General features: G+C 38.3%; 1 protein-coding gene across 4 annotated transcripts in view; it reads left to right on the plus strand.

Moving 5' to 3' along the window:
* Positions 1–22712, plus strand: part of cadps2 (Ca++-dependent secretion activator 2) — a 138472-nt gene that overhangs the window by 110349 nt on the left and 5411 nt on the right. Inside the window, exons 18-27 of one of the 4 annotated variants that reach the window (XM_017485062.3) lie at positions 1381–1537; positions 5751–5892; positions 6294–6413; positions 12212–12367; positions 12629–12776; positions 14911–14925; positions 16675–16749; positions 17084–17167; positions 17272–17304; positions 22383–22490. In XM_017485062.3, coding sequence (XP_017340551.1) covers positions 1381–1537; positions 5751–5892; positions 6294–6413; positions 12212–12367; positions 12629–12776; positions 14911–14925; positions 16675–16749; positions 17084–17167; positions 17272–17304; positions 22383–22490 — 1038 coding nt within the window. Of the gene's footprint in view, positions 1–1380; positions 1538–5750; positions 5893–6293; positions 6414–12208; positions 12368–12628; positions 12777–14910; positions 14926–16674; positions 16750–17083; positions 17168–17271; positions 17305–22382; positions 22491–22712 lie in introns of all 4 variants that reach the window. The other 3 variants (XM_017485067.3, XM_053685932.1, XM_017485066.3) reach the window with 3 other exon arrangements.

The following is a 22712-nucleotide window of genomic DNA, read 5'->3' on the forward strand; positions in this document are numbered from 1 at the left end:
GTTGAATTCCATCAAACCTTGAATATAATTATTGCACACATTTGTTATATGCAAATTTGTCATTTATTCTTTTGTGCCTGGGCTTCTGTGTTGCTCATCCTGTACTGTATACAGAGAGGAGGAAATGTATATTGGGACACTTGTTTTTCTTATTTAATATACTTCCAGTGCATATATCCACTTTGCTTATGCTTAAGAATACATACTTTTTTCTTATTTATAAGTACAAAGATAGGTTTGTGAAAAATTAAAATGATAGGGGGAAAATGTGAGTGTGTGTGTGTGTGTGTAAAGTTTATATAGGATAAATAATTTTTTTAATACTTGGGGGAAAAAAGGTTGTCAAGCATATTGCATTAGGTATCATTATAAAAGAGTCTGGTAGTCATTGGTAGGGAAAATTTCAGACAATACAACACTCAAATGGAAAAAGGTACAGTGCATAGCAAAAGACCTTAAACATCCCTGTCAGTACTATTGGTTCAATAATATGCAGGTGGAAAGTTCATGAAACCCCAACTATTCATACCTGGACAGATGCGCCATGCAAGGTTTCACAACACACCCTCAGACTAATGGTATGGAAGGTGAGAGAAGCCAGCAGTGACTCAAAAAGAGTTGCAAGACAACCTGAAAGCAGGAGGTTACACAGAGAACAATAAACAATGAACTGCAATGCAATCATGACTGTTCCTCGCAACACAGAGATGTGCATCTAAAATTTGCTCACAAGCATTTAGACAAATCAGAAAAAAAGATTAAACGAAAATAGAACTCTTTGGCAATACTTCAGCTCATGAATTTTGGCGAAGGAAGAGTTGCATATTTGATCCCAAGAACACCATTCTCACAGTGGATTACAGAGGTGGGAGCATCATGAAATGGGTCTGCTTCTGTGTAAACAGTACTGGGGAATTATGTCATTGAAAGTATCATAAATGGAGTATGTACCAGGACATATTACAGGAGAATTTAATCATTGGTCTCATCAAACTCATCGGCCAGGAAACTGGATCTAGGCAGAAGCTGGACTGTTCAACAAGATGACAACTCTAAACATACACCCAAATATCTCAACACTGGTTTCTAAAAAACAAAGTGAAGGTCCTTGCATGGTCTAGCCAATCTCCTGGCTTTATTTATTCCCCATACCAAAAAAACCGATTTCTCCTCACTGTATATTACTTTTAATTTGTCGCTTTTTTATGCAAATACACTTGGGGGGGTGTCCTTTAGGAACCTTTAAAAGTTACGCAAAACTGAAGAAGGTTTAGAAAATCTATCAACCTAAAAGTGTAGGAATTTGTGGATGTGCCACTATAATAGCCATAATTCCTCTCTCTCTCTGTGTCTGTGTGTGTGTGTGTGTTTGAACCCTAGGCTTTCTCCTGGTGGCCTGAGGCAATGGCAGAGCATGCTGAAACTTTCTTGTCCCTCTACACAGTAGACATGGATGCAGCTCTGGCGGTGCAGCCACAGGACTCCTGGGACAGCTTTCCTCTCTTTCAGCTGCTCAACAATTTCTTGCGTACTGATCGTAAGTGTGCTTAATCTCATTTTTAATATCTTTCTTTTTCTTCCTTTCCTATTCCATTCTTTTTTGAAATGAAAGTTTTTATTTCTGCACTTTGGTCAACAGTTGATGCCATGTTGGAAAATAAAATTCAGGTACCATCAGATCACGTACATCAAAAGAGGGCAAATAAACAAGTACATACAGTACATGGATACATGCATTATTCTATAATATTATTCTATAAATGCAGTGTAACCTGATACCTTTGATTTTGCCATACATTGCTATCTATTCCTCCTAGGCCAGATATTGTATACTTTCATTAGAGGTAGTTTCTGTCAATAAATTCAGCCATTCTTTTACATTGTGTATTTCAGAACACTTGCAGTGCCTCAAAATTATTCTTTAGTTTGACACCAGACCTGTAATCCCAATCCCAACCTTGCCCTTAGTTAAACTGTTCAGAATCTCTGTATTGCCTGAAAGACATTACTATGGGCAGTTTGGTAAAGTTTTCCCTGCCCACTCTTCGAACACATTCAATAGCTCTCTGAGCTTAATAAAATTTTTGACCATGTTCTATTTTTAATTTAACATCCAAGCTACTCTCATTATTAGTACAAACTACATTAGTTTAACTTTCCTTGGGCAGTTTTAAATGTTTAAGGAAATGCTTTTTTTGTTTTGTTTTTTGTTTTAGATGTCATACAAGATTTTAATTGTAAATATTTTCATTACATATATACATCCCCTATAGTTCATACCCCTTTATGTAGAAAAATCACTTTTTTTTTCCCAATTCTGTGATATAAATACATTTTCCGGTGGAAATAGTACAGCCAGCTTTTGTTCAATCGCAATCCGGCTTAATTCTTTATCCAATCTACTCCAATATTTAGCTAATTTAGAAGATTCAAAAGCAGTATTATATCATTTAACATCCAGTAGACCAAGAGCACCTTTTTCTCTTGGAGAGTCAGGGTTTTTCTTGTCCCACAATTTTTTTAACATCATCATATTGTCTAAAAACATACATAGGTGTTGTGATGAGGACCATCACTGAGATATAATTAAATGCGGGTGCTCCCACAATTTTTATAACATTAACTCTCTCCCATGATGAGAAGGTTGTTTTTTTGTTGTTGTTGTTTTGAACATCCTTCCAGGTTAAATCTTATTTTGAAACTATGATGAATGATAGTTTCATCATTTCATCTAAGTCACTGCTCACTTTGCCTCACAGATACACTATCTCACCAAAATAATGTGGACACCTGACCATCACATGCATCTGTGGCCATTCCAAATATATGGGCATTAACACAGATTTTGTCCCCTCTCCACTCCTCTGGGAAGGTTAACACTAGATTTTGGAAAGTGGCTCTGGGGATTTGTGCACATTCAGACATAAAAGCATTAGTGAGGTCAACCACCATTTATATTCATATTCTCCATTTATATCCATATTTGGCAGAGTAACTAAAGACACACTGAAGAGTAGAATTTTTAGAGGTATTTGAGTCATTTTTGAGAGCACATGTTTGTATGAGGCTGAAGTAGAATCACATTGTTTTCTCCACTAATTACTTTTCACTTCTCCACATTCAACCGTTTAATCTGTCACAACACTCCTTTTCATACAGACTGAAATATAATGAGAAAACCGCTCAAGTTCGACAGAAAAGAGGGAATAATTGTTTTGGTTATTAGCAAGGGCGTAGGAGTAATTTGGCAAACGGAGTGGGGGAGGGGCGACACAATTACTGCTAGTTGATTCTCCCCTGGGAGGAAAACTTTGGAAAAGCAGCATTTAAATGCTCATTTCTGATTACATTTGATAGCAGCATTTATTAATCTGCTGCACACGAATAGAGAACCACAACCCAACCCAACATCACTGCAAAATGTCCTATTCCTTTAAATAGCAGTATAGTATCTGGCAGGCAAATAAAGGCAAATAAGGAGGTAACCCAACCACTAATTTTTATGCTCTTTAACATGGGATCAAGCGCTTAGGTTAGCCTTGAAAAAGGCTCAACTACCAGAGCACACAAATTAACAAATTGAGCAGTCTCGTGCATATTAAGAACTGAATAGCCACAACTGACTTCTGGGAAATTTAAATTCTCAGATACAGGGTGTCCCAAAAGTCTTCATATATAGGGTACTATGTAGGCCAACACCATGTCGGTTGTGCTTTCGTCAGTGTTAATGCCTTCGCCTTTTGTCAATGTATGTGGCAGTCCACTTTTGGTTGGTCTGCAACACTTCCAATCTTTTTGAATTTGTTAATAAGTTTTGCAATAGTGTTGTGTGTGATGTGTTTGCCATATTTCATGTTAAAGTCCATCGCATTCTTTTGTTAAAGGCACGCACGCACGCACACACACACACACACACACACACACACATACATACATTATATATATATATATATATATATATATATATATATATATATATATATATATATATATGTATATATGTATTTATGTGTGTGTGTGTGTGTGTGTGTGTGTGTGTGTGTATGTATGTAATTATTTTTATAAAACATTAACAAAAATGTAACATTTGAAGAAATCTTCTATTAGCAAGTGCGTCCAAACATTTCAATGGTGGTGCATATACAGGGTGTCCCAAAAGTCTACATACATAGGGGAAATTAGCACTTTCTTAGCAAAATGTCTTCCAAACTTTTCACACCTTGTTTTTATATATATATATATGTATTATGTGTGTGTGTGTATGTGTATGTATGTGTGTGTGTGTGTGTGTGTGTGTGTGTGTGTATATATGTATATATATATATATATATATATATATATATATATATATATATATATATATATATATGTATATGTATATGTATATGTATATATATATATATATATATATATATATATATATATATATATATATATGTGTATATGTATATATGTGTGTGTGTGTGTATGTATATATATATATAATATGTATATATATGTATGTATATATATATATATATATATAATATGTATATATATGTGTGTGTGTGTGTGTGTGTGTGTTAGTACCTTCGTGTTAGTACCTTCTGCTTGTGACATATCACAGCACCCTGTTGTGGCATGCTGTGCGTGTTATTCCTTACATTCAAAACTGCTTGTAAGTAAAACTATTTATTAAAAAATAAACAAAACACATTTTGAAAATACATATAAATTTTTTACTTCACTGTTTAAATATGGCATACTCCTTTATTAAAATCTGTTTTTAAAGTCAGTAAAAAAAAAAAAAAATTAAATCTGGCATGTCCAAAATTTTCACTCATCATGTATACAGTTTGTTTCTGTCGGTTTCATTGAATTTTGCATAACGGGTGTCATCGTGTGCTCTGGTGTTCAGATATTAAATGCAACCTCAATTAAGCTTTGCTAAATTAAGCAGATAATAAAGCATGTAACATGTCTCAATACAGACAGTAAGCCTCCATTCTCAAATATATATATATGTGTGTGTGTGTGTGTGTATATATAATATATATATATATATATATATATATATATATATATACACACACACACACACACACACACACACACACACACACACACACACACACTTGCTTATCATTTATTCCTCTATGATTCCTCTATTCCTCTTCATGGCTCTTGGCCATGAAGGCTGCATCATGCTACTGTCACTAAATGCACACATGAGTTTCATCATCTTCTCAAGATGTTAAATGGTTGTGAAACGTGCTCACACACCCACGAGAGTAAAAAGGCTAGTGTTAATAATGAAGGAACAGAGTGAGAGGGAATTATAACTAATGATGCCCAATGAGACACCTCTCTCTCTCTCTCTCTCTCTCTCTCTCTCTCTCTCTCTCTCTCTCTCTTTCTCTGTCTACCCAATGAACTCCCACAGGAATTTGTGGGAATGTGCCACCTTTACTCGTCTGCTTCTTCTATCCCACGCACTACTAGATAGCTTATCCAACAACAAATGTTTTTTTGTTATTTTATATTGGATAAACTGGAGATTTTTTTTTCTAGGAGTCATTTCTAGGGATTTCTAACCATTATAAATTTAACGTAGTCTCTCAGACGATTTCCTCTACTACTTATGCAGAGCGGTCTGGTTTTGGCCTTGAATTCATGCCAAAATTGGTTTTGAGACTTTTAGAAAGAGAGTTTTATGTGTTTACTACAATTTTAAAGCTTTCCAACTATTTGAATCTTTTTTTCTGCTCTAGCACACTTGTGCAATGGAACATTCCACAAGCACCTGCAGGAGCTCTACATGCCTCTGGTGGTACGCTATATTGACTTGATGGAGTCCTCCATTGCCCAGTCTGTCCATCGTGGCTTTGAGCAAGAGACCTGGCAGTCTGTCAAGTAAGACCTTGAACAAAAAAAACCTTTAAGTTTAGGGGTCATCTAGGGCTTTCATAGGTGCAACAGACATAACAGCATCTAGTGTCTAGGGTTTTTGATTTTTAAGATTTTTGATGTTCATCTCTTACAGCATGGTTTTATGCAACTGGAGTATGTATATCTTATTTAACTATAACACTTCTCTCTTACTCTGTTTTTCCCCACTTGATACCTAAACACTTTTATTAAAACACTGAAGTATTTTTAGCTCTTTTATCTTTCGTATATCCATCAAAGTAAAACTCTCAATAAAACTCTACAGTGCTTCATTCTTTGTGTCTGTCATTCCTTTTTTCACTCTTCTGTTTCTTCTGTCTTTTTTTTCCTTCTCTATTTTTTTCCCTCTTTTCGATCTCTGGCAGGACTATTACCAACAATCTGCCAAGTGTGCCTTTGCCTAAAGTTCCCAACCTGCCCCTCAATCTTCCTCAGATGCCCAGCTTCTCCACCCCCTCCTGGATTGGACCATTATGTGAAAACACGTGTGTATGGGCCAGCTGGGCACCATCCATATGTAATGGCCATGCCAGTGCTTATAATAGTCCTAAAGAAAGCATTTAACTTTTTGAATTGGGTGTCTACTCTTAGAATCACCCAAAAACAAGTCAACTAATGTATGTATTTGTATAAATTTTTTATATATATATATATATATATATATATATATATATATATATATATATATATAAAATAAAATATAATATAATATAATATAATATAATATAATATATATATAAAATATAAAACAAGTACACCCCATGGAAATTGTTGGTTTTTTTGACATATTTGGAAACATTTGCAAACATTTGATCATCTTTGAAACAGTGTTTATTAATGAAGTTGATGTACTTGAACAAATGGAAAATTAGCTTTTCCAATCATTTCTTCAACTGAAATATCAATAGATTCAATCAATTCTTCTGTGGAAAAAGTAAGTAACCCCTTGGTCTCAGAAGCTGGTATTGCCCCCTGTAGGAAAAATAACTTCTTGTAGGCATTTTGTGTAAAAGTCCACCAGGCTTGCTGGAATTTTTGACCCCTCTTCCATGCAATATTCTTTCAGTTGCAAGATGTTTCAGGGTTTTCTTGCATGAACTGCCCGTTTAAAATCCCCCTACAACATTTCAATGGGATTCAAATCCGGGCTTTGACTAGGCCATTCCATAACCCTCCATTTCTTCTTTTTGAGTCATTCCACCATGGAATGGCTCAAAAAGGCCTTACAGAAGTGTATATATAGCTATGATTATCTCGTTACAATACCACAAGGTGCTGGGTTATATTAGGCAGCAAGTGAAAAGTCTGTTCTTGAAGGCCAAATTGTGATGGCTAAACTACTGGGTTAGAGCATCTTCAAAACGGCAGGTGTTGTGGGGTGTACCCAGTATGCAGTGGTTACTACCTACCAACAGTGGTCCAAGGAAGGACAACCGTTGAACCGGTGACAGGGTCATGGACACCCAAGAGTCATTGATGTGAGTGGGCAGTGAAGGCTAGCCTGTCTAGTTCGATCCCAGAGAAGAGCTACTGTAGCACAGATTCCTGAAAAAGTTAATGCTTGCTATTATAGAAAGAAGAACACACATTGCATCACAGCTTGCTGCTTATAGGGCTGTATAACTGCAGAACGCTCAGAGTGCCCGGGCTGACCCCTGACCCCAAAAGCACCTACGCTGAGCACAAGAGCATCAGAACTGGACCATGGAGCAATGGAAGAAGGTGACCTGGTCTGATGAATCACATTTTCTTTTACATAATGTGGACGGCTGGGTGCATGTGTGGCACTTACCTGGGGAAGTGATGGCACCAGGATGCACTGGTGAAGAAGTCAAGCCGGCAGAGGCAGTATGATGTGCTGGGCAATGTTCTGCTAGGTAACCTTGGGTCCTGGCATTCATGTTGCAAACCAAGTACACACCTTCATGACTACGACATTCCCTAAAGTCAGTGGTCTCTTTCAGCCGGATAATGCACGCTGCCACACTGCAAAAATTGTTCAGGAATGGTTTGAGAAACATGACAAAGTGTTCACTGTGTTGACTTGGCCTTCAAATTCCCAAGATCTCAATCTGACCAAGCATCTGTGGGATGTGCTGGACAAACAAGTTTGATTCATGGAGGCCTCACCTCACAACCTGGAGGACTTAAAGGATCTGCTGTTAACATCTTGGTGCCAGAGACCACAGCACACATTCAGAGGCCTCGAGTCCATGTCTCAATGGGTCAAATCTGTTTTGTTGGCACATGGGGGACCTACACAATATTAGGCAGGCAGTGGCCATGAAAACCGCACCACAGCGGTTGTAGTTTGCCACCTGCAGTAGTGTCACATCACACACCACGTCAATGTTTCTGCTTGAGTGGGCATTATGAAAAGTACAAAGTGCAATGTTTCGTATTAATTAAGTGTAATAATAATAACAGTTGCAATATTTATTTGTATTTATAGCCTACCATATAGCGTGAAATTTGATGTTAATACACAAATTACGTAATCCTAATCAAACACCTTATAGGGTTTTGTGTTAGTTTGGCTCGGGTTTGTTTGAGCGGCAAAATCCAGTCAGGTGAATACTGCAATTTCACTTCGGGTTCTGCTGCTGCGATGGATCTTGTTGGGAAACCAAATGTTACATCGGCGATCTGGGACCATTTTGGATTTATGCCGAATGAGAGAGGTGAACCAATAAATTTGGATGAAGCCATATGTTGGCCTTGTGGGGGGGGGGGGGGGTTGTATGTTACCCAGATGCGTTTTTTTTTAATTATTTAATTTAACATTTACATTTTTAACATATTATTATGTAGCTTACTGTTCTACTGGTATTTCTTTCAAAATTTTATAGGCTTGTGGTATACTACACTTGTACAAGAAATAAAGTATTCATCAGAGAAACGTGTGACCATGTTTCACTCTTTTTATTATCTAACTTACTAATTCTCCTTCTCCCCTTGCGGGTCAATCACAATATAGCATCCCACTGCGCCCTCAGGCTGTTTGTCATTGAACAACATGATACAACAAGGCTGTATTGATGTTTCAATGACGGAAGTGCTAAAATAAAGCCACTTCCTGCATCGCCCCACCACCACCGCAGTGGTAAAAAAAAAAAAAAAAATTTTGCAGGGATTTTTTTTTTTTTATTAAAAAAAATCCCTGTGCTTCGGGGGCTTCCTCCGGGTACTCCAGTTTCCTCCCCCAGTCCAAAGACATGCATTGTAGGCTGATTGGCATCTCTAAATTTTCCACAGTGTGTGAGTATGTGTGTAAGCGATTGTGCCCTACGATGGGCTGGCACCCCATCCAGGGTACTCTAGCAACCTAGATGACCCAGATTTTTTATTGAACGATAGTGTAATCATTGTTGGGTAAGTTGCTCAAAAAAAAAATTAATCCACTACTAATTACTACTTTAAAATTGCAATTTGATTACAATGCTGATTACTGCATATAAAAGGAATCAGATTACTAATTACTTTCAAGTTACTTTCAAAACCTATCAAACCTACAAAAATACACTACAAAGTGAAACTCCTAGTTCATTAAAGAGCATGCTCATTGCTCAGTAACTGACGCAGCCACCAGGGGCATTAACTAGACTGTTAATCATTCGAGTCTGAACCCAGATTCTTCTCCATGCTTTTTTTTCCATCTCCACTACTAGCCTAAATTTTGTTTTATGGAAGCTGTGGTAACATGGTTGTCAATGTATGACATGATCAGAAAAAGTAGGATTTATTATAAAACTTGCCTCAGGTGTCATCACCATTTGTAGGACTACCAGACCAATATAATATAAAACTTTTCTAGTTTGGTGTAGCTAGCCAAGGGGAGCCACAAGTAAGCTATGGGTTTAGCTGCTACAGTGCCATGCAAAATACATTAACTTTCCTTATGTTCTGCTCATATCATGTTCACGAAAACTGGATCTCATATAGATATTTACACACCTTGTTTTCCTGCTCAGCATGAGAGTATGTTATTGTTTCAGTTTCAACCCATTTACTCATTTAAAAAATACATAAAATATAAGCGTATATCCATTTTCCCTCACACTGACTCTGAGCTCGCGTTTGGCAGAATTGAGACCTGTCAGCCAGTAAGACACAAGAAACTCCACGTATTTTCCTGTAAACCCTGTCTGATTGGCCTCGCCTCCGTTCACTGAAGATATAAAATTACAACACCACCGTCTTCTTTTACTGATGTTCAGTTACGTAGTGACAAATCGCTCCATGTGGAGAATTATTCGAGGCTAAAGAAAAAATCTTTGGGGCTACAGCCCCCAATGCCCAGTCCAGGTTACACTACAGGCAGCCGTGCAAAACGTGATGTTGGTTTCTTAACAATAAATTTGTAATGCAGCGGATAATTTTATTGACATCAAATTATATAAATTTAAAATGTAATGCATTACATTACTGTAAGTAATTAAATTTAATTAGAGTGCAGTAAAAAAAAAAAAAGTAATTAGATTGCAATAATGCATTGCTTCATAACGCGTTATACCCAACTCTGAATGTAATAGAGTATCTGTATTTTTGCATTTTTGGATTTCCTGTTCAGGTTCATTAGGTTTAACTTGGCTTGGCTTTAGAATTTATTGCTTGCAGGCTATTAATTTGCCAGATATTTAGTGATAATCATAACCTAAACCTTTGGTACTCTTTTGGACTCTGTGTGAGCTGTGAGGAATTTATGGTATTCTTCATTCATCTGATTTTGATATGAAAGCCATTAAGGCATCAATTCTCACTTTCTCTGTGCCTTTCACCAACACAGTTTTAGAAAGAAAATGAAAAGGGCCAATGTTTTCCTTTTTGTGTTTTTCCATTTTTACTTTTCTGTGTGGTATGCTCGCCTTGTGAATTCATTGCAGTGTAATTTGTTGATTGCAAAACTATTTAAGTCATCTGTCAATCTCTCAGTTCTTGAGCTTTGTACTGAAATACGCGAGCTAGGCAATGCCTCTCCTCCACAAACAGGCAAATAATTCAATTCAAACTTGGCTAATATCATCCACCTTATTCAATACTGAAGTAATTGGAATGAGTCCGGTGATCACTTGGCCTTGACCATCGTGGTGACAGTGATTTTATTGTTATTAGGGAACACTTTTGATCATCAAAAAAAAACATCATTATATGTAGATCATTTTCATTGTAAACAGGCTGGACTGCAAATGCACACCAGGTTTCAGGCCTGAAACAGTGTCTGTAGTGGGAGTAGTCCTGTGGGTGTGTGTCCAAGGGGACTCTGGTTAGCTGGTTGTTAGAGGCAGTCAGAATGCCATGTTCCCCCATAGGAGTGCTGCTCCTGGCGAGAAGCTCGTCCATTTGTTCATGCTGCCTCTTCCCCCGCTCACGCAGGCTTGAGGGGGCGGCGCAGGTCCCCGAGGGAGCCCTCACACACTGTACCACCGCTAATTAATCGAGTGGGAACTCATGCTCATCCTTTTTAATTGCACTGTGGACTTTGCCAAACTATTTTCCAGGACTGCCACTTGTGAAGGTAACAGTCTTTTAACAGCGAGAGGAGTGAGTGCCCTTTTTTTCCTTACTGCTGAGCGTTTCGCGCTGTACACTTGAATGCTGCTTGTGTCAGCCTCTCGGTGTGTTGTCGTGTTAACTGTAGTTGACACAGTGGTGTCAGTCCATCTGTCTGTCTTACTGAGGCTGTCTTAAGCCTCTGGAAACTCAGAAGCATTTTCCAACATCTATAAGCTTTATAGACGAAGCTTTTTTTGTTTGTTTGTTTGCCTCTGTTCACTCACGTAACATGACTACTAAAATTGTATTAGATTGTTGTATTACAAAAAAGCATTTCACTTTAGCATCAATAGAGTTTTATTTTTAAAAATAATAATTATAATACAAATAGAGTTAACAGTATAGATAAACCAAATAAACTTAGATTTAAACATTTCATATAAGTGCCATTCTGTATGATTTAACTCTAGCCTTCTTTTGAATTAGTTGCTAAGCTACCATGTTCTGTCTAAAGGTACCTGCTGCTAAAATTAGCTTAGGCAAACCTACAGATTAAAAACCAATTCTATTCAAAATATTGGTGAACACTTCAAGTACTTGAAAGACATTACTTGAATAGCTGATTTTATTATCTGGAGGTTACAGGTTTAAAAATTTAGTGGTGCTTGAAAATTTAGAAGCATTAAAACTGCAGCATCGTATAACTGAAAATCTGAAAATTCTAGTAAATCATATGAAAAGACCTGAAAATGCTGGTGCTATTTTTTATGCTATGCTTTATGTTTAGCAGTAATGGCTCAGCAACATCAGAGGACCTGTTCTGGAAGCTGGATGCTCTCCAGATGTTTGTAATGGACCTGCAGTGGCCCGAGCCGGAGTTCGCCAGACATCTGGAGCAGAGGCTGAAGCTCATGGCTAGTGATATGATGGAGGCCTGTGTCAAAAGGTCAAGGCTCATATTAAAACATATTTATTAACACATGTATTTCCTCATTTGTAAGTCGCTTTGGATAAAAGAGTCTGATAAATGAATAAATGTAAATCTAAGATTTGTAATAGTGCAATCCTGCATTAAATTAGAATGTAAAATATTAATTGTCTATAACAACGCTCAGAACAGTATAGTTACTTTTTTGATTTTAAGTGAAGTGCACACAAAAATCCAGTATTTTGAGATGATTTGACACTGCACCTCTTTTAAACACAGGACTAAAGCAGCTTTTGATAATAAGATGCAGAAGTCAAGTAAGTCCACTGACTTCAGGGTGCCTTTGTCCGTCTGCACCATGTTCAACATTCTTATGGATGCCAAGAAACAGTACTCTAAGCTGTGTATCCTCGACCAAGGCCAAGAGGTAAACCACAACCATATTAAGTCAGTCTTATATTTACACACACATTTCACATATAAAGAAAATATTGAGTGTCAGGACTGTACAGTAAAGAGAATTTACAAACCCTTTATTAGAAGCACCTTCACAAGAAATTAATTAACGTGCATGTGCTGTGTATATATAACTGTAGCACAGCTATGTGATGGGTAAGTACAAGCGTGGTGTAGCTCTCATTTGTATTTCTCTGAAGTACAACCCCGATTCCAAAAAAGTTGCGATGCTGTGTAAAATATAAATAAAAACAGATTTTCAAATCCCATAAACCCATGTTATTCACAATAGAACATAGAATGTACCATTTTATGGATAAAATAAGGTCATTTTTAATTTGATGGCCGCAACTCGTCTCAAAAAATTTGGGACAGAGGCAACAAAAAGCTGGAAAAGTAAGTGTTACCAAAAGGAAACAGCTGGAGGTTAATTGGCAACAGGTCAGTAAGAGGATTGAGTATAAAAAGAGTATCTTAGAGAGGCAGAGACTCTCAGAAGTAAAGATGGGATGGAATCTGGATGGAAGTGTATGTTGCTCTAAAATCCGTATATACTTTTCAGCATTCATGGTGCCTTTCCAGATGTGCAAGCTGCTCATTCCATAGGCACTAATGCACACACTACCATCAGAGACGCAGGCTTTTGAACTGAGCGCTGATAAAGTCGGATGGTCCCTCTCCTCTTTAGTCCTCTTTAGTTTAGTAGACACGGCATCCATGGTTTACAAAAAGAATTTCAAATTTCGATTCGTCTGTCCACAGAACAGTTTTCCACTTTTCCTCAGTCCAATTTAAGTGAGCTTTGGCCCAGAGAAGACGGCTGCGTTTCTGGATCGTGTTCACATATGGCTTCTTCTTTGAATGATAGAGCTTTAATCAGCATTTGTGGATGGCACGGCGAACTGTGTTCACAGACAATGAGGTCTGGAGGTGTTTCTGAGCCCATGCAGTGTTTTCCATTACAGAATCATAGCTGTTTTTAATGCAGTGCCGCCTGAGGGCCTGAAGATCCTGGGCATGCAATATTGATTTTCACCCTTGTCTCTTGCGCACAGAGATTTCTCCAGATTCTCTGAATCTTTTGATGATATTATGTACTGTAGATGATGAGATATTCATAGTCTTTGCAATTTTTCATTGAGGAACATTATTCTGTTCCACAAATTGTAGATGCAGTTTTTTGCAGATTTGTGAATCTCTGCCCATCTTTACTTCTGAAAGACTCTGCCTCTCTAAGATACTCTTTTTATACCCAATCATGTTACTGCCCTGTTGCTAATTAACCTCCAGCTGTTTCTTTTTAGTAGCACTTACATTTCCAGCCTTTTGTTGCCCCGTACCAACTTGTTTGAGACATGTTGCGGCCATCAAGTTCAAAATTACCTTATGTTTTTCTTCAAATGGTATATTTACTCAGTTTAAACATTTGATATGTTTTCTATGTTCTATTGTGAATAACATATGGGTTTGTTCGATTTGAAAATCATTGCATTCTGTTTTTATTTACATTTTACATCGTGTCCCAACTTTTTTGGAATTGGGGTTGTATGTCCAAAGAAGCACCAACTGAGTATAATGTTTGCTTTTGCTTTTGATTTGGTATGATTGGTCTGCGCTTTTTGAAAACAAAATGACTGGGTCATCATTTTAGCTCAGAAAGCTTCAGCCTGCACATTAACAACCACTTCAAAGATGGTAGCTAATCCAACTAATCCAACACAATTCTCATTTCAGAGATTTTATATTTAAGTATATTATATTTATATTTTAAAATGAGATACAGTGATATAAGATTAGAAAGTAGTGCTTACAACAGCTTTATTCTTTACTAGGGCCAATCTTCTGTAGCAGATCCATAGGAACATATCTCTAATCAACCAACCGGCCATTATATGTTTATATAATTACTCCACCTTAATGGTCCATTTTTGTTTGTTATGGTTTCAGATAATTGATTCATTCATCTATGTTGTTGTATGCCATATTTTCAGTTTTTTTTTCCATTTATATCAGATCTCCTGTGTCTTTTACAATCATGTTGTTGTTGTTGTTGTTTTTTTCTTCTTTTTTTTCATGTGTCCTGCTCATCATTACATGAATCTAAGATGGACCAACAGTGGGTGAGTCTGCCATCTTTCCTCAGGCTTGTAAAACACCAATTATGTATACAAGCATTACAAAAGCATTCATGTTTAAAAAATATTGTATTAAACTCTACTTTGGACAACGTCTTTAGGTCATAAATTCTATTCCATGATCATCTCTCAGTTCAGCTTTTATTTTAATTCATGTATGCTCATTTCACTTCCCTTTTAATTTCAATAATAATAATACTTTGTTCTGTGACTTATATTTGAAAACATTGTTGCTGTACAGCAGTGAATATAGAAGTGTTCAATTATCATTCAGTATTCAAATATTTTAAGTTTCAGAATGAACTTGCAGAATGTTTCTGGAATTAAAAAAGAGCATTTCTTTTAGGTTTCATGCTTTTGTAATGTAGACTCTGTAAATTGCTCAATATTCAGCTGAATCTGTGTACAAAAGTTCAGAATTTCTTCCTGGCTCATGTGCATGTTATGTGTGTTTGTAATATGTAGATAATCATTTTACTACCGTATATCTTTGCCTGTTCACGCTTCCATTGAAAGGGGTTGCTGCGTTTCAGAATGCAAGGTTACTCTTTAGAAACTGCTTTCTCCCTGAAGTGCCTCTTACTGGATCGCTCCCAAATAAATGTTTTCAAAAGAAATTATTGTTCTTTTGGTTTTCACACACAGCAAAGACCCCACCACAATTTAATCCCCTCTAATGCAAAAAGAGCCCTTGCAATTTGGCCCCCACTGTTATATAAAAAGCAAACATGGAGGTGTTAATTGAGGTAAAAAGTCCTTAAGATTTGCCCATAATTCCGTTTATGGAAAAATTGCCATTTCATGTAGTGAAAAATAGTGAAAAGAAAATTAGGGCTGCCAATGGTGACCTCTCAGCACCCTCAATTTGTCACCGATCTACGCTCTTTATTGATTGAAATTTTTAATTTGGGTGTTCTTTAGATGTGCTGTGAAAGGGCATTGTTGGCAGAGATGAACTCCCGCTTGCCTTGCATGCAGCAAAGGCATCTATTCAATGGAGCCGAATGGAGGCTCTCTTTCCCTTTCACACACACATACATACACACACTCACAGGCACACTCTCTCTCTCCCTCCCTCCTCTTTCTCTGTCCCTCTTTCTCTCGTTTGCTTTTCCTTAGAGTCGTTCTCTATCTTTCTTCCTACCTTTTTCAGCGTCACCATGTTTTTGAGGCAAAAATAAATGAATCAATTTATCCAGGTTAATAATGCAAGATTAATTGAAGCCAGATTGAGCCTTTGGTCACTGCAGCTTGATGAGACTTTTAGAGAAACACAACGCTGCCCTTACTGCAGCCTGCTTTAAAAAAAAAAAAAATCCTACAGATTCCTTTGCCCTAAACGAAGAAAGGAATTCCATTCAGTGGCATAATTGGGCCTATTAGCTGCTTAACTCAGCCCTGTTATATGGGAAGATTCTTCTACTCTGCAGTATACATGTATGTGATTATGCTGTTTATTCATTGCTCTTGATTAATGTTAGGATATGATTATGGGAACTGGTAATTGCATTGACCAAAGGATTATACAGAGTACAATTAATACTTTTACTTTGTTAGATAATCCTTACTCAATGATTTTATTGTCAAAAACAATAATAAAGGGATGACTCTTACTTTGTGCATGTATGCGAGCTTTTAAGCCTGTGTTTCAGCAATTGGTTCTGCTTTCACTTTTTGTTGTAACCCTATTTATATCTGTGCTGTAAGCCATGTATTATGTGTACATCTCCACAGCAACAGTACCATTCTAAAATTGATGTCCTGATCGATGAGACCTTTAAAGAAATGATCTCCTGCCTAGTTTCAAAGGTACTATTTGCTTCCTTAAGGTTGGCTTTTGCTAGCTCTTCTGCTGGCCTTCACATGTGCTGGTGAATACCTCCGAATGCCTCCATATAGACACAATGAATATAAGAAGCCTATGAATGATAGTTTTTTTTCATATTTTTTCTGAAGCCTCACACTGAGGAAGCTAGCAGCTCAATATCAGAGATGGTATTTTCATCTGAAGTTGCTATTACTCAGTTTCTTATTTATCACATTCTCATGGGCTGTTAAAGCTTGTCATTATGTGGCATGTGTGCTGCTTAAATATGTTTTTTATTGTCTCGTATTAAATTCCCCTTTTTTTCTGCGCTTGCAGTTTGCTGCTGTTTTGGATGGTGTTCTGTCCAAGCTTTCACGATATGATGAAGGAACATTTTTTTCTTCGATCCTTTCTTTTACTGTAAGTGGGGTCTTTTTTTTACTTTCCTCTGTTCCATTTCAGTGCCAAAAACTGAAATAGTACTTTATAAAGACAGTATAGTTTATGCATGCCCTCTTTTAAAGGTAAAAGCAGCAGCCAAGTATGTGGACGTCCCAGTAAGTGTTACTCAGCTCAGAACTCTGTGCTTACTGACTGCATGAAGCTTTGGTGCCTGCTATGTGACTGTGTACAGTACAGAGTATTTTATTTAGCACATGCGGTGATTTGTGCGTTTGCCAGTTTTTGTAATCTCATGTGGTATCCAACTTTGCTGAGTGTTTCAGCCTAGCCTTCTGGCATACCCTCTCTCAGTAAGAAAACCAACCAATAGAAATATTTCCTATTTATTCATCAAATGGCAGTGCTAAATGTTGCAGAATTTTGCAATGAGCTATTGTAGTGCCAGGGTGCATCCGAGAGCTGGCTAAGTAATGCTAATTGGTAACCCATTTGGCTTGGATTTGGTTCACAATCCAGTAAGTTGTCGACAGCGGGTTTCAAACAAGCAGCGCGAGGACTGTGTTGTGAGAGGTGGCAGGGAGGCAATGAACAGGCAAGGAAATCAACACTGGTTGATAAAGAAATCTGTAAAGAAATGACATATAGAATTAATGCTTTGCTATTAAATGTATTAAAGAACAATCACATGTGCATGTAGTTTTTGTAAATTCATAAGACAAGATGATGTTTTTATCTAGTGCATTCGTCCTTAAAAGCTTCTAAAATTTCATAAATTACGACATAAAACAAGGCTGAAATGTTGTAGTTATGCTCCACTGATCAATTAAACTTTCCATGTGTGCTCTTGGCACGCAGAAGCCTGTGGTGTACGGTAGGCAAATCCCCTTCTTATGCGTTAAATGAGAATGTAGCGTCTACCATGCGCTTTTGTGTGGAGGCAACCCAGCACCTCGGAAGCCCATTTCACAGCCGTGCGGAAGGAGAGAGAGGGAGCCAGAGAGACAGGCTGTGGTCTGGCCTTTGCCACTGAACATTTCTGGGCCCTTGTCACGAAATTTTAAGCTCTCCTGCTCTTTTGTGAAGACTGCCATTCAAGCGCTGTGGTATTCTGGCAAGGAAAGCCCTGCTGGTAGCTCAGCTAAACACACTGAGTCAGACATTCACACCCTCCCAAACACATGCTTTGATTAAAAGCTAACGCTCTCACATACACCCTCCACCTTGAAACTATTTACCCCAAACTTACTTGTAGATTCTCATACATGCCATACAAACAGTTCACACACACTTCATCTCTCTCTCTCTCTCTCTAAAACACACACACAAACATACAGAATCACACTCTCGCACGCATTTATACACCTGCACCTGGGCAGTGAATGAGGCAGTGGCAGGAGGCCAGAGCAGTCACTCTGTGTAATTACCATCTATTTTGTCTCTCCTTCTTTTTCTCGTCTGTTTCCCATCCCTGTTGCTTATCCCCTTAGCTTAACCAGTCATTAACCTGGCCTTAATCACACCATTCCACACCTCTGCATTGATTCAGTCACACACGCCCCGGCTGCCCCGCACCCCTGCCCATTCCTAACTGCTCTCGTATTGTTCTCCCTGCTGTGGCTCAAATGCTCCTACGTGATGGAGCAATGATGGCCAAGAGGGTTCACTGACAAGTTGTGTGTACTCATGTGTATGCTTGTGCGAGCTTGTGTGTGTTTGTCTGGGATTACTTTCTCGCGCTGTCAGAAAAAAAGGGGTTAAGGGGCTTCCTGGTTAAGCTCTGCCATGTGGCTCACTGGGATTGAGGAGACAGTGCACACAAACACTATGACTGCTGGATATGTTTTATTGCTTTATTGCTATTTAAAGGTGTACTAGTAACGTGGAAAATATGTATAATATGAAAAAAATGGATTAAGAAATGGCCTCAGCACAAGTGTATGGCTGAGAAAATCACTTTGGAAACTGGCTTCTGGTCCAAGAATGCTTGTTTGTGTTTGGATGGGCCTCCTGTTAGTCATTTTATAGACACACTACTTTATGGTCCCCTGTAGATCCAAGGGGTGGAGCTTCATTAACGTGGGTGGGAATAGGGCTGAAGGGGAAAAAATGATTCAAACATCTAACCCACCTCCTACTTAACCTGTAATCTTACCTAATGCAAATTTTAAATGTTCATAATAGTTACTGTTTGAAAGGCAAATAAAGCATATTCATTGCTTGAGACCCCATGCTCTACTTTCACTTGTGAAACCTAGTCAATCAAAGTTTCTTAATCAAATGACCTTTTGTAGCCTGATGGGAGAAAAATCCATGATTTTATACCCCATGTAGTGAGCATATAGTGAATAAGAAGCCATTAGGGATCTGCTGTGTGCTAGCAGGGCCAAACATACATACATACATACTACCACTAACTTTTTAAATAAACACTTGTGGTTATATTCCTGTGTGAAAACAAGTTGAAGGTCCCTGGAAAAAAAGTTGTAAAGCCTAAATACTAGTAACAGGATAACATTAAATTACATTAAATTTATTCATTTAGCAGACACTTTTATCCAGAGCGGCTTACACATGAGGAAATGCAAGCAAAGCGATATATCTAGCAGAAAACAATACAGGTAGGGCTACTATACAGTATTTTAAATTAAGTTCTAGAGAAGCAAAGTGCACAGAGTAGAGGTGTAAGAGCCAGTGTAGTTTTATTTATTTATGTATCTATTTATTCATTATTGAATTATCAAATAAATTTAAACAAACCTAATATACAGTATCTCTCAAAAGTGAGTACACCCCTCACATTTTTGTAAATATTTGATTATATCTTTTCATATTACAAGACTGAAGAAATGACACTTTGCTACAATGTAAAGTAGTGAGTGTACAGCTTGTATAACAGTGTAAATTTGCTGTCCTCTCAAAATAACTCAACACACAGCCATTAATGTCTAAACCACTGGCAAAAAAGTGAGTACACCCCTAAGTGAAAATGTCCAAATTAGCCATTTTTCCTCCCCGGTGTCTTACGACTTGTTGGTGTTACAAGGTCTCAGGTGTGAATGGGGAGCAGGTGTGTTAAATTTGGTGTCATCGCTCTCACACTCCCTCATACTGGTCACTGGAAGTTCAACATGGCACCTCATGCCAAAGAACTCTCTGAGGATCTGAAAAAAAGAATTGTTGCTCTACATAAAGATGGCCTAGGCTATAAGAAGATTGCCAAGACCCTGACACTGAGCTGCAGCACAGTGGCCAAGACCATACGGCGGTTTAACAGGACAGGTTCCACTCAGAACAGGCCTCGCCATGGTCGACCAAAGAAGTTGAGTGCACGTGCTCAGTGTCATATCCAGAGGTTGTCTTTGGGAAATAGACGTATGAGTGCTACAGACGTTGAAGGGGTGGGGGGTCAGCCTGTCAGTGCTCAGACCATACGCCGCACACTGCATCAAATTGGTCTGCATGGCTGTCGTCCCAGAAGGAAGCCTCTTCTAAAGATGATGCACAAGAAAGCCCGCAAAGAGTTTGCTGGAGACAAGCAGACTAAGGACATGGATTACTGGAACCATGTCCTGTGGTCTGATGAGACCAAGATAAACTTATTTGGTTCAGATGGTGTCAAGAGTGTGTGGTGGCAACCAGGTGAGGAGTACAAAGACAAGTGTGTCTTGCCTACAGTCAAGCATGGTGGTGGGAGTGTCATGGTCTGGCGCTGCATGAGTGCTGCCGGCACTGGGGAGCTATAGTTCATTGAGGGAACCATGAATGCCAACATGTACTGTGACATACTGAAGCAGAGCATGATCCCAGCATGTATTCCAGCATGATAACGACCGCAAACACACCTCCAAGACGATCACTGCCTTTCTAAAGAAGCTGAGGGTGAAGGTGATGGACTGGCCAAGCATGTCTCCAGACCTAAACCCTATTGAGCACCTGTGGGGCATCCTCAAACAGAAGATGGAGAAGCACAAGGTCTCTAACATCCACCAGCTCCGTGATGTCATCATGGAGGAGTGGAAGAGGCCTCCAGTGGCAACCTGCGAAGCTCTGGTGAACTCCATGCCCAAGAGGGTTAAGTCCCAATTTGGACATTTTCACTTAGGGGTGTACTCACTTTTGTTGCCAGCGGTTTAGACATTAAGACTGTGTGTTGAGTTATTTTGAGGGGACAGCAAATTTACACTGTTACACAAGCTGTACACTCACTACTTCACAGCAAAGTGTCATTTCTTCAGTGTTGTCACATGAAAAGATATAATCAAATATACTCACTTTTGTGAGATACTGTATTATGGATTATGATAAAATACAGGAAGCCTAAAGCTTAATAGACAATCCTGTTCTAAGACAGGCTATTTTAACTTTATACTGACTGAATGTAAAAGTGTATACGTTTTACTTGATTGACACTGGAGTTAAGTCGGAAGTGTGCGTAATGTGCGCTCGGTATTCCAGACAAATCTGTGGGGCAGTAAGCTCTTAATGTCATGCTGCTATGCTACGACGAACACAGCAGCTGTCACATATCTGAGCCGTCAGTAACTTGAGAAGTGGAGTGTCCATCGGGTATCTTGTGTCTAGTTATTCCACCATTTCCGTCTTAAGAGCCGGAAGGGAATTTCCACCTTGCTGTGGTGTAGCGTTCCTGTGTCGTCCAACATGGTGTAGGAGGAGACAAAGGAAGCATAGCGTGATAAGGAGCCATGCTCTGCCCGCAGGTTGTCAGCCCCTGAGAAATGGGTGTGAAAGGTGTCAAAGCAATTACAGTAGTATTGGAGTATTTTCCTCCTCTCATGCTCCCAGTGTGAATAGCAATGTTGTTGTTTTTTCTTTATTTGTTACTCAGGTAAACTGAGAAGTTTGCACTGACAGTGTGTAGGCAATTTAGGGGCACAGTAGTCTGTTATTGTTTTCCACCTGGTCACATAAAGAGTGTTTTAAAGAATTTTATCATATTTAATGGTAATTAATGTTCCTTCAAATTTACACTATGCTTCTAGGGTCTTAGTCTTAAACTCATTGAACACTACTGATGAACAGTGAGCTGCTGTAAACATGGCATAGGTAGAGGCATCGACAGATTTCTCCCTGTATGCAAAACTGCTTGATATTTTTACCTCAGAAATAGTAAATGTTTTGTTTCACTATAGTTTCATTTCTGTCAAATCGATCTCACATGCATCATCTCTCGCCTCTCGATTTCTCTCTCTCTGTGCCTCCTTCTGTGTCTCAGAAACCTGGCATGGATCTAGCAGACACCTACATTACATTTGTGAGGCAAAACCAGGACATCCTCAGAGACCGTGTGAATGATGAGATGTACACAGAGAAAATCTTTGACGTAAGTGCCTCAGCAGACACATACAGACGCAGTGGTATCAGTAGTGGGTGAACGCAAGGTTATGTGCAGCTTCATTTGCTTAACACTCTCTTTTATATTATGTCTTTTCCAGAGTAGTATAACCCTGTATATTTATGGTATTGTTTTTTTTTTCCCTGTGCTGCTTACTATTGCTACATAGATTTTTTTTTTCTGAATATGCAGACGAATAGCAAAGATTTA

This window comes from Ictalurus punctatus, chromosome 14, assembly GCF_001660625.3.
Source record: "Ictalurus punctatus breed USDA103 chromosome 14, Coco_2.0, whole genome shotgun sequence".
NCBI classification, from domain to species: Eukaryota; Metazoa; Chordata; class Actinopteri; order Siluriformes; family Ictaluridae; genus Ictalurus; species Ictalurus punctatus.